Raw genomic sequence first — 12737 nt, forward strand, 5'->3', positions numbered from 1 at the left:
AGATCCAGGCCACGCAGCCGCCGGGGGCCCAGGCAGTGAAGATCACCGGCCCTGCACCGCCGCCGGCAGCCTCTGCGGGCGGCGTGGGGCAGGACAGGGCAAAGCAGGCCTACTTCACCGGCGGCACGGCAGCGCGCAGCAGCGGAGACCACCGCAAGCCGCCGCAGGGCAATGCATGGCTCATCAGCAAGTCGCTACCCGTGGACGTGAGGCTGCTCGCAGCGGGAGCAGCTTCCATCGGCGCGCTGTACTTTTATACCAGCCGAGAGAAGCAGCCCGATCAGGACACAGCACCCTCACAGGGAGGGGGTGATGATGGCGGTGCCCCTTCAGCCACCTTCTCTGGTGAGGCTGAAGGCTCTGGAACAGAGGAGGAGACCCTTGAGGCAGGAGGTGCGCCTGCAGATGAGTTCCAGGAAGTCAGCAATGGAGGGGAAGAGCTTCCAAGCGCTACCGGAGGAACAACTCCAGATTTCGGTGCAGGTGGGCTTATTTTTGCAAGGCTGGATCAAGCTTTCATGGCAATGGAGCAGAGCATGCCAATTGTGACAATCATTATTTCCCGCCTTGCAGGAGACTTCTACACGGATGAGCTGGCCATGCAGAGCAAAGATGCAACCCACGAGGGGCACAAAGAGGAGCCAGCATTGGCGGCACAAGCTGAAGAGCCAAAGCCTGTGGCTTTGCCTCCTCCAGAGCCCTCTATTCTAAAGAAGGTGCTGCTGACACCTCTTCCAGTTCTCATTGCAATTCTCACTGCACATCAATATGGTAATTGACTGTTGACTGGACTGGGCATGTACTGAGGCATAAATTCTGCACAAGAAAATGCAGGAAGAGATCATCAGCGCAGCTAAGACCGTGGAGAACTCCATCCAGAATGGCCAGCCGCTTGAGATGGTGGACACAAAGCCTGTGACAGACCTGCTCGATGAAGTCGGCACTGGCAGCTGGCAGCTTGTGGAGGCGCCAGGTGAGCAGCCATCTGCCTCGTAGTATATCATCTAGCTGGTTCTGCACAAGGTCTTGGTGAATTTTATGTGCTTAGCCTTGGCTCGATCAAGAGAGGCCGCAAGCACAAGGTGGCATGGTATCAAAACAGGAGGAAGTGATGTGACAGGTGCTGGGGGCCAAGTGAGTGCTGCTTATGCTGATGTGGAAGAGCTGAAGGGAGCCACCGCAGAGCCCGGCAAAATATCTGTCGAGAAATCCATTGACGGAACGGATAACATCTCCGCAGATGCTCTGCTGAAAAGGGTGCGCCACGACAAGCTACAGCCTGTGTGCAGTGCAGTCTGAGCGGTGACCTGAAACAACCTCGGAGCCGTGTTGCATGCCTTCCAGACTGCTTGCTCTCTTGTGCAGGCTGTGGAGAGGGCTGAGAGCGAAGGGAGAGACTGGGCCATGAAGCACGAGAACCTGGTGCAGGCCCGTGCAGATGAGCAGACATTCAGGGAGGTCTTGGAAAAGGCCCGCGCAACCCAGCAGGTGAGCACTGTAGGGACTCGGGGATTGTGGCTCTGCGAAATTTTGATAGATTGCATTGTGTCTATGCTGAACCTTTGACAGGATTTTTATTGTGAACTGAGCAGGCAAAGTTAGCGGCTGCAATGGAAGTGGCAGAGGCAAATGCCCAGCGAGCTGAGGAGATCCAGGCCGCTGCGGATGCAGCCCAGGAACGGTTTGCGCAGGTGTGCTACAGTCATTCCGCCTTCTTGTCTTCTGCTTATACATTGATGCAAAGGATACCCTCTGGATGTGGGAAGTAATACGGTAGTCAGATCTTCACTGTGGCACCGATCTGTGTTGTGGCGGGCAGATTCTGGAGGACACGGTGCGACTGAGCAACGTGCAGCGCGACCAGGAGCTGCTGAGGCAGGCCGACTTCCTGACCACCGCTGCTGCTGAGGCGGCCGTGCGCGAACGCAGCGAGCGCGCCGGAACCCTCGACGAGGTAATTACCACCACCAATCAGGCGCTCACTGCTCTGTCAAATCATGCATGGCCGTCTCCACTTGACGCTGCTGTTCTTGTGGCACTTGGTCTATACATTCATGTTGTAAAGGTATAGTTCTTCCCTGGATGTTTCTGGTGGTGTCAAGGTGCTTGGGTTGCGCATTGCTGAGGGGCAGTGCTGTGGGGCGGTGCAGCTGCGGGGTAAGGTGAATGCGCTGGGGCAGGCCTTCAGCCAGCGCTCGGACGAGCAGAGGGACTCGACGCGAGCGCACCAGGTCTCGCTGGGAGCCTTCGCGCTGGAGGATGCGCTGGCGCACGGGCGGCCCTATGCGGCCGCCGCCTCGCTGCTGTCCCAGAGCTGCTCTGAGGACGACCTTGTCGCCGCCGCCCTGCAGGCCCTCCCCACAGACTCTGCTGAAAAGGCACGCGCAGCTCGCATGCTTGTCTGTAAGATGGATTCTGTCTGTACCTTGGAGGCAGCACAGCATGGGGCGGTCTGCATCTGCATGCTGTGTGTAAACTAGTGGTTGTGTGAATTTGCACAGCTTGGTTGCAATGTGCCGTATATTATTATCTGCTACAGGAAGGCAGCTTCAGATGGTCTGGTGAATGATCGGTTGCCTGGTGTGTCCAGGGCATCCCCACTCGAGTGGAGCTGCTGCAGCGTGCCCCAGGAGTGGCACAGAACGCACGCCAGATGGCATACATCCAGCCTGGCAGCGGCGGCATTATCTCCGTCGGCCTTGCCCGCCTGGCTGCCAGCATGAAGGTGGGCCTCCCTCTCCGCCACAGAATGGCTGCTGTGTTCTTTCGGCACAGTCAATATCCAATATAGGGAGTGCATGAGGGTGTGGTCCTAGGAAGCCTCGAGATGCAATGAGATGCGAAACAATACTAGGCTGCAGACTCTTGTGGGCCCCACAGATGTGGCTGCAGACCCCCTACGTGTATGCCCTATGGCCTTTGGTTTTGGATTTGCCGACCTGCCGACCTCAAATGATAATGATACTGATAGTCGGGTCACATGGGGGAGTCACAGAACAAGCATAAACAGTGATAAAACTCATGCTGACAGGTGCCAGAAGGGTCAGCAAGGCCTGGAGAGGGGACGGACGGGGCACTGGCCAGCATGCAGGCCCATTTGGCTGCTGGCCGGCTGGCAGAGGCAGCCGATGCCCTGGAAGCCGGCACCAAGGACACCGCTGCAGAGAAGGCTGCCTCGGAGTGGGCGCGTGATGCGCGGGCCAGGGCCCTTGCGGATCAGACCACTGCGCTGCTGCAGGCGCATGCCTGCTCGCTTGCAGTCAGCCAGTCCTGAGGCCGTTCTGCTTGTCTTCCTTGTAGCTTTGGATAGTCGGTGTAGGAAGGATGCCGCAGGTTTGTGATGCGTCCATGGATCCTATTCCTTGTGTAGCTGCAGCTCCAATCAACATGCTCCTGCTTTCTACTTCTTCCAGAACTGCTGCTAGCTTACAGTGGTAATATCATCATGATTGGAGGCATTTGGTAGCTTACATGGCTTCTGATGCTCTGTCAGCAGACTCAGTCAGAATCTCAGCTTCTCACACTGGACTGCCAGTCCAGTGGAGGATGCATCCAGTAGGTAAATCCTGCAATCTAAACCACGTATGCAATACATGGCTGCCAGCTCCCAGTGGGCACAGTTGCTGACTGACAGCCTTGACCGATCAGTCGCAGTACAGCGCTTCAAGGCTTGAAGCTCAAGCCAACTTAGGGCTTATCAGATGCCGGACTCTGAATTGCAGTGTCACCGCCCAGCATGATATCCTGGATATCATATCCAAACACTTCTGAAGTGAATTTTCTTTAAACTCGGATATTACAGCAACTCTTTTCTCCCTAGCCTAGTAGGATTTTCATGGCAAGTTTTAGCAGGAACGCCATCGGATCGAATTCAGTTGAAAAATCCCTTCAGTGATGAAGAGGACGCCCAAAATTTGAAGTCAGAAACAGGGCGTCATAGCTTCTCGCTTAGTGCATAACGACTCAAGAGTCCTTAAAGCGCCTGACGGCATACCACCTGGCCACAAAAACCGCTACTCCAGAAAGGCTTAGTACGTGCCCAAACGCCACTTTTGAGCACGTTCAAGACCCCAGCTTCTAGCAAGAATTTTGTCTTCAGGTGTTGTATTTTGGAAGGCTGTGATCTGCATGTTCTAGAAACCGCAAAATCGTCGACTGTATCTTGAGACTTGCTGGCACCAAAGAGTTGACAATGGCGCTTTCTTGTCCGCCAGCAAGCACTGAAGAGTAGCTAATGGGAATTCCATATCAATGTCATTCATCATTCTTGTTGGCATTGACACGAGTGTGAGGATGGGACCGCCTGTTATGTACAGGTTGTTTGCTTTGGGAACCTTTCCTACTCGCCCACGCCAAACCCTCTCTGGGTACTCACATTGTAGCTTCGGGCTGCAGGGGGTGATTAGAAAAGGCTTTGTGGAAGGAAATGGAGAACCCACCTCCGCCACCAGGACCTTCAGGGCTGCCTCCCGGAAAGGGAGAAGGAGAAGGCAGCAGCTCCTCCAGCAATCAGAGGCAGCCAGTGCTGGATCTATTTGGCGGAGATATGATGCCTGCAGCAATCGTTCTCGTCCTGTTGCTCCTCAATCTCATGAGCGGTGCGCCATCTTTGGAGGGTCAGACCTTGGTCCTTGTTCAACGGAGCAATAGAGCTAAATACAGCTGAAGGCTCCTTTGTGGCAGAATGCAAACAGACAGCTGAGTGTTTCTGTGTGTGTGCAGCATCAATGCAGCGGTGCACCTGCTGACTGGTGGTTGTCCAAGCATCCCCCGCAGCTTGCAACTGGAACATGTATAGATTGAACAATTCACAGAACGGCAAGTGCCAGAATGAAACGAACCGTGGGAGCTACAGATATGCAAATGTACATAAGTTAAGAACACTTCTGTGCCTTGACAAATTTATCGCCCCACCAATTGACAAGCTCATGTGGCCTGCTGTGAATTCACCCATGGTAGGAGGGTAGTACGTCAGAAGGCAGAATGCTTTGGTCTAATTTTGGACGCATGCGGGGTCAATCGGGGACCTGTCTCCTGAACAACGAATGATAAGCATTGCATCCATTTGATGCTGTCCAAGGAGCTTATTTTGAATTGGGCTTCCAATGTCTGCAGCTGCCAGCACCGTGGAGCGCAGTGGGTAAAAATAAGGCAGAGATTTCCGAGAGTCTCTAGAAACGTCCGAGGGTTGCTAGATCAGCAATAGATTGCGTCGGTCTGCGAAAGAATGACCAGGATACTGTAGAGTAAAATATGCACGCAATCCTGCGTACTCTAGTGCGCTGTGCGCAGGTCATGTGCAGGTGCACCTGCCGGAGGTTCCAGCAACTTGCCATTGCAAATTGCAAGCTTGACTTTGAAATTTCATCCATGAAACTTAGTTACTCACGTTCATTGCAGGTGCTGCCGTGTTTGCTTGCAACTGCATCCAACGAGTCATGCTTTTACTTCCATGCATATAGTGGATCCCGGTATAGCGATTTATGCATCGAGGTGATGATAATTAGCTGCGCACAGGGCGGGCCCGGCTGCTTATATATATGGGTGCCATAATGTTCAGCAAGCCTTTCTGTACATTAAAATGCACCTGCTTTACTAATGTGCCATGAAGCAGAAGTAACAGGGTGTTTTGAAAACCATGCTTGAGCCATAAGAGAGAGAGAGAGAGAGATTACACATAAAGACACCTCTGGTGCTGCTCTCTCCAGAAGGGTCTCCGGAACGTCAGGAACGCCGCCGGACAGCAGCGGATTCCCAACACTGGCAGCGACAGCAAGATTCTGGAGTCATATTTCCGTTCCTCAATGGCCAGCCGGATTGCCAAGATGGCAGCCACTTTTGCTGCCTCAGCTGCACGTTGCTCTCTGGCCAAGCAGTGCGCTCAGAGCAACAATGTTGTGCAGCGCACAAAGCTTATGAATGTGCTGGCTGCTCCCCACCGCCTCTTCGCTGCTCCCCTGACATGCACATGCAGCACCCCTAATCTCCGTGCCTTTTCGGTTTCAGCTGCCGCATCTACCTCAACGGACAGGGTCTCGAACGTGGTGGCCGAAGAGCTGAAATACGAACAGGAGAACTACACCAAGCCAGAGGTGCATGCTCTACACCTCCACCCGTCGTGGCGATCAGTGTTTGTTATGTTTTGATTCCAAAAGTTTTGAAAGCTAAAAACCCCTGTCTTATGAGGACATCCAAAGTTGAGATTCCACCAGTAGATCCCAACTTGAGGTGATGCAGTAGTACAGCCTGGTGATCTACTTGCACATCGGGAAGCAGTGCCATGACTGGTTTGTAATTAATTTTGCAGCTTAAACGAAAGAATGCGTTTTGCCTAATTACAGCAGCTGATAATGCGTTCTGTGCTGTGGCACAGCTGCCCGACCTGCCAGAGGGATGGACGCTGACTGAGAGGGAAGGCAACAGCAAAGTATCTCTCACGCGAGAGGTTGGAGACGAAGCGATCCAAGTGGACTTTGTCGCCAGAGAATATGTGAGCCCTTACACAGCATAACTGTGGTGGCCCTTGGTGTTTGCTTCTACATCATCTACAAGACTGCATGCAGAGCACAAGACCTATAATTTTGGCCTGAAGCGTGTTACAAAGAGAAGTTAATGCTGTCAGCAGTCAGTCTCCGTGAAACGGGGATGCTGTGCACAGGGCAACTTGAGCTTTGATGAGGATGAGGACGCAGATGGTGAGGATGACGAGGATGCTGAAGATGACGACTACTCAGACAACAGCATGACTCTGGAGGTGGCCGTCATGAAGGAGAAGGCTGACAAGGCCCTCATGTGAGCACCTCCCTCCCTCACAAACAATGTGCACAACACACAGTCGGCTGTTTGCCTCACAGCACCTTAGCTGCTCTGAGACCGTTTCATGGGGTGCAGATTCGAGGTGGAAACGGACGGGGAGTATGTGCGCATCCTGGACGTTTCACTGGAGAAAGTCACAGAGGACGATGAGCCGGAAGATGAGGACGAAGAGACCGTCTATGGCGGCCCGGTAGGCACACCTGGCCCCACTTTGCTACTCTCCAGAGTGCACCTTGCAGTGCACTTTGGGAGAAGCAGGCCTGAACTGAGGCTCCACGCAGAGTCGCAGATTTGCATGCACCAAGGCTGCAGTCCAGTCTTAATGGCGTGTTCTATGGGCATTCATTTAGCATGGGAGATCATGATACTTATGCAACGTGATGTGGGTTCATCAACAAGCAGCCTTGATAAATTGTCTGATCTACTGGGGCCTTATTATGTGCAAAGCCTTGATGGACACTCCTCGCAGAGCTGCAGGGTTACATCCCAACATGGCAGTCCATTGGGATGCGCTGCAGTCGCAGCCGTGATGGGTGGCTGAAGCAGGCTGGGCTGAGCGCAGGTGTTCACGGAGCTGGACGACAAGCTGCAGACGGCATTTATTGACTACCTGGAGGAGCGCGGTGTGAATGCCGAGCTGGGGCGCTACATCGTGGATTATGCCGAGGACAAGGAGCAGCGCGAGTACATGAAGTGGCTGGAGGGCGTCAAGAACTTTGTCAAGACATAAGCGGCCAGTAATTCGTAACATCAATGCATGCATGCTTCAGATTGGCAAATGATCATTTCCAGTGTGCATATTAGGTGCTGAAAGGGCACTGTGAACTCGAAGGGAGGTTTGATAGGAAAGACACGGTGAAGCAGATCCTCCCATGCAATCAGGGTGGAGGCTCTGACTGTGCAGTGTGACATTTAAGTCTAGGAATCCTGTGAATTCCCGGCTTTTTGGTGATGAAAGCACTGCACAGTGCAATTTGACAGCCGCTCTAAATACTTGTAACTTGTAATGACGACATGCGAGAGGAATGTTCCAAACAGATATTACTACAATGGGTGTGAACTGCAAGAACTCAATATGATAAGCCCAGGGCCGTAGCTACATATTACATCAATCAGGCAAGCAGAAGCACTCCTGCATGTGCCAATCATGTACAACGCAAAGCACTCCTCTTACTTCCCAGTTGCGAAAGGGCAGTCAAGCTTTTTTGGCCTCAGGCACGGTGTAGATGACACCTTCACTCCACAAGGCAAACGCCAGGCCGAGCTTGTCTTCCTTTGCCGGCAGCTTGATTTCAGACACAGGGATGGCCTTCCCCTCGGGCTCAGCAGTGGCCAGCAGCTGGGCAATGGCAAATGAGTAGCTGGCTGGGAACACCAGGTCTGCAGCGCCATCATCAGACTCCCCATCGCTTTCCTCGTCCTCTCCAGACCCAATCTCTTCTGCTGCTGCATCTCCTTTGCCATCTTCTCCTGAAGCAACAAGACAAGTAATATCACCCGCCCACTTTCTGATACTTGATGCATGTTTGTGCCAAACATGGCAATGCCCTTGTTCAAAAGCCTGATGAGCATGGGAATGGCAAGACCCAATTGAAAGACAGTCTGAGCAGCGCAAACATGCTGAGTAGCCTTGCCTGAGGCATCGCTGTGGCTGCCATGTCCATGACCGCATTCGTCCTCATCACAGCTGTCGTGCCCACAGCCATCACTAGCGCCAACGCCCATCATGTGCGACTCCACCTCGTTGTGCAGGCAGCTCATCACCTGCACAAGATTGCCCGCATCAGAACACCTTCCCATGTCCCGTCATACTGGCGCGTAGTCTGCTAGGCCACCTATGACTGCGAGCAGCATAGGCCCTCATCAGAGCCGGGGAGTTATCTTGCTTAGATTGACAGTTGACTGGAGGGAATTCACCTTCACCCAGCCCTCTTCACTGTCCTCTGGGGCGTCTTGGGCCGGCAGTGGCATCATCCTGAACAGCCCAGATCCTCGGCAGCGCACCACACTCGACTCCGTGGGGGCCTCACCAGCCTCAGGCAGGCTGCCTTCAGCAGGCGGCAGCCGGGACTGCACAGCAAGGGAGGCTTCAGTGTCTGACATCCTTACACTCAGCCTGCTAATGTGGTGGCATAAAACTTGATTTCCTCTATTCTCCAAGAGTAAGAGTTTACAGCGCATGATTAGACAGCTGAGAGTGTGCATGCGGCAGGCAGGCTCACCGCCATGAAGTCGACTGCCATGCTGTCTGCTGCGAGTGACAGCAGCGCCGGCTCCTGCACCACGGCGTCCGCCAGCTTGCGCAGGCCCTCTGCAAGGAATGCTGCTGCGCTGGAGACCCCACCTGGGCTGGACTGCCTCCCAGTGGCTTCTGAAAACACAAATCACAGTCAAAATCATCATATCACACGGCCCAAAGCTGTTCCTTTGCAAGCCGATTACAGCACAAGTGCACCACTAAGGGAATTCAGCGTCGCACAACTGTGGTACATGCCCGTTTGGGGTTTGGGCAAGTCACCGTCTTGAGGGATGTCCTCGGCATCATGCTGCAAGCCATGTTGATAGAGGAAGCCCATTGGCACGCCCTGCCGCAGCTCAATGGGCAAGCAGGCCTCGGGCGTCTGCCCGGCAGTCAGCGTCTGCAGCATGTGCTGCGCCAGCGTTGCAAATGACCACTGCTGGTAGGTGGATATGGTGACGTGGCATGACGCTGAGTCATCATATGTGGTGGCTGCATGGATCGTGCCCCGCGGCAGGTACAGCACATCACCCGCCTGAGAACAAAGGTCCAAAGTCCTTGTCATTGACACCGATGGATAGCATAGAGGGATATTTGCAGCATGCCAGGAAACTTAATCCTGATGTTGGTCTTCCAGGTGTCGGGCAAGTGTGAAAGACCTCCAGGGTGCATTCCATGGTGGGCTCTCCAATGGCGTCCTCGCTGAGATCATTGCTGTGGGTGCTGGGCAGCGCAAACCCATCCAGAGGCGCGTACAGCCACCAGCGCTTGCGGCCCTCCGTCTGCACCACGAATATCTCCACGTCGTCGTGGTGCGGCGCCAGACCCTGTGCCCCTGCAGCACGGACTCTAGCTGAGCACTAAGAACAGCCTGATTGGCATCCCCACGAGCTGTCTGCAAGAGGCAATGCAATGCTTAGAGAAGAGGGCTGAATGTGGAATGACGAAGATTAATATGAATGGAGCATCAGTAGTGCAGACCTGCAGGGGTCAGGTATGCATTGCTTCCCACGAGGCATCCCAACTGGTTCTCTAGGGAGGAACACAGGCGGGTGAGGGCGTCACAGAAGCGCTGCGGTTGGTGTACTTGCAGACTCCACCCCTCCTTGTAAAGCTGCTGCCACCTCTCAATGGAGCCCTCCTGCCCCATGGCATGCCTCAGTTGTGATCTAGCCTCAACTGGAGAGATGAAATCCCAGTGTAACATCCCAGGTCATGCGGCAGGCGCGTGTAGAAGATCCATCACCTCTTCATTTTGCAGTGTCTGCCGCTGTCCGTCTTTGAACCTGACAAAGTTGATGTCCAACCCCTGTTTAAGGGGACGGTCTGCCACCCCACAACAGCATTTACGAGACAACTACATTTGGCAGTGTCTCGTTAGGCAACGTCAACACTGATGCAATAACAGTGCGCACCAGACTGCTGCGCAGTTTTGACGCATTCCCACAGTGTGCCAAGGTCAAAGAGAGCTGCCAACTGTCTCATCCTGGTAGCGCTTGTAGGCTTGAAGACCACAGGTTTGTTCTCCCATTGCAAGTTCAGGAATTTATCCATATGCCCGGTCTGCACGACAATTTATTTGTGTGACGCCAGAACCCAACGAGGAATAAAATGAGCTGACATGAGCACAGTGCCAATCATGCTCACCCCCCCAAGAAGGTTGTGCAGCGCAGTGTTGCTTTGCGATGCTCGCTTTGTTGGCTTTTCAGCCCTTGTTTTTTCGCGCTTGCGCTTGCCCATCGCCGCAATACTATAAACTCTCTATACACGTCTCTGTCAAGGCACGCGTTGCATGATCCTAATGTAGGAGCAATTTGCTTTTTCCTGCGTTCATTACAGATGCATTCTGATCGAGAGTATTGCAATTTATGTGAGATTTAATCTTGCCTATGTTGCCTCTCAAGGCATCTCAGCTGCCAGAGTGGAGGAAGCTGTTAGTCAGCACTGGTCCGTGGCAATGTGAAAGAGGAAGAGAAAGAATTCTACGATCACAGTCTCCCAATATGTGTACTTTGGTTCAGTGCATCCCTTCTTCGCTAGCAAACTGCAGCAGGAAAGCCGTTGTTCGGCATCCTCATCTTGTGTTACCTCCAAGGATCCAGCAGAATAGGCAAGTCATCGTTGCACAGGAATAACTCTGCCTTGTTTTCAGCTCGTTCTAGATCATTGGACAACACTGTGTTGTTGATCGAGGCCGGGGCATGAGCAGCAATTCTCTGAACTCTCAAGCCACCATCAAGCCATTGGGTGAGGCGTTCATATCTAATTTAAATACAGTCTTTATAATAGTTTCATCATTTTACGAGCAGGCCTGTTGGAAGGATGAGCCAAATGTTCACTTCACGCGCCAGTGCTGGGACAGCATCCCAGACAGCTGCTGCTGGATCAAGCCAGGAGAAGGAGCATAGCCTGAATGAGAATGGCGCAAATCCATCGGGAGAAGAGCTCTCCGGGCCCATGTTGGAGCCATCTGCGTTCAACAAGAACTGGGTGAGTATGGTTGATCTCCACAGAATTTGGCCTGCAAATCCTTGCAGTACTGTTCATGTCAATCGAGTCCTGTTCTAGGCACAGAGGTCTACGCCACATACTGTCGTTATTTTGGGTTGACTGCGTTTTTGCCAGAGGTTGCGCGTTTGTGTTGGAGGTCATATTGCTCCTGTAACGTACAGGATGACCTCAAGTAATTGGCTGGCGTTACTTCTTTTCAGGTGAGGCTGGCTTGGGTGTCTGCGGCGCTGGTCGTTGCAGCACGCAGCACGGAGTTCCTCCCTGTCAATGTGGCGGTGTTCATTCACCTCATGGCATGGGGGCTGTGGCTGGGCTCAAACATTTGGACTACCTTCATTGCAGGTGGGACAGTCTGTGTGACTTTGCTATCCGTGCTTCACGCTGCATATCAGCAGAGCTCACCACGATCAAGCTGACACTTGTTCTCGCGCACTTGCAGGCATCACGATGTTCAAAAATCTACCCCGGCAGACTTTTGGAAAGCTACAGGTGTGCTGACTGGAGCAATGTGCATGTGATGGTCACTATGAAGGGACTTTGTTGCTCATAGACAAGAACCCGACTGTCACCGCCAGGCAAAAATTACAGTCTTGCTGAGGCTCAATTGCTGGCGCAGGCGAAACTGTTTCCACAGTACTTTGCAGTGGCCATAGCGGCAGGGGTCCTGCAGATTGGGACCCTGGCATTTGGAGTCCCTGGTGGAATTGCGAGGACACAGAGCATCACTCTCGGTGAGCTTCTCACTGCACAATCTATCGCATCAGACTGCAGTGAATGTTGTGTTCTTCTCTTTTGTAAATGTGTTTTGCAGCATTGGTTTAGCACCAAATCCACCAATCTTGCAAGCTCACTGGCGCAGGTGTTGCTTTTGTTACTTCGCTGGCGAATTGGCTGTACGTTGAGCCCGTGGCCACTAATCTGATGTTTGAGAGGTACAACCTGGAGAATGCGCCAGGCGAGAAAGACTCCGCCAAAATCAAGCAGTTGTACAAGCAATTTGGCAAATTCCATGGCATCAGCTCCCTACTGAATCTTGTGGCATTGGGGGCTGTTATATCGCACGGCTGGTGGCTTGCCTCAAAGCTTAGTTTGGGGATAGCATGAGCGGCCCAAACTGGACATCAATGGTTCAGCATTGATTGAGGCACTCATGTTGCGTTATTGTGTCACA

At 53.2% G+C, this 12737-nt stretch overlaps 3 protein-coding genes across 3 annotated transcripts; 2 read left to right on the plus strand and 1 right to left on the minus strand.

The window, feature by feature from the left end:
- Window positions 1-5802: 5802 nt before the first annotated feature.
- Window positions 5803-7848, plus strand: COCSUDRAFT_54886 (mitochondrial glyco protein; the record flags this gene model as incomplete). Its single annotated transcript, XM_005643275.1, has 5 exons — window positions 5803-6092; window positions 6374-6490; window positions 6659-6792; window positions 6892-7006; window positions 7379-7848. Coding segments are annotated over 5 exons (824 nt in total), but the record flags the coding sequence as incomplete, so codon positions are not given.
- An 831-nt stretch (window positions 7849-8679) lies between these two features.
- Window positions 8680-10376, minus strand: COCSUDRAFT_20456 (hypothetical protein; the record flags this gene model as incomplete). The annotated part of the gene is made up of 4 exons (XM_005643276.1): window positions 8680-8920; window positions 9812-9890; window positions 10037-10193; window positions 10302-10376. Coding segments are annotated over 4 exons (552 nt in total), but the record flags the coding sequence as incomplete, so codon positions are not given.
- A 1001-nt stretch (window positions 10377-11377) lies between these two features.
- On the plus strand, window positions 11378-12670 carry COCSUDRAFT_60092 (hypothetical protein; the record flags this gene model as incomplete). Its single annotated transcript, XM_005643277.1, has 5 exons — window positions 11378-11545; window positions 11767-11908; window positions 12006-12055; window positions 12183-12297; window positions 12426-12670. 5 exons carry the CDS (start codon window positions 11378-11380, stop codon window positions 12668-12670), a joined length of 720 nt encoding a protein of 239 aa, XP_005643334.1.
- Between the last annotated feature and the right edge of the window lie 67 nt (window positions 12671-12737).

The sequence above is a fragment of the Coccomyxa subellipsoidea genome (assembly GCF_000258705.1).
Source record: "Coccomyxa subellipsoidea C-169, whole genome shotgun sequence".
Taxonomy (NCBI): Eukaryota; Viridiplantae; Chlorophyta; class Trebouxiophyceae; family Coccomyxaceae; genus Coccomyxa; species Coccomyxa subellipsoidea.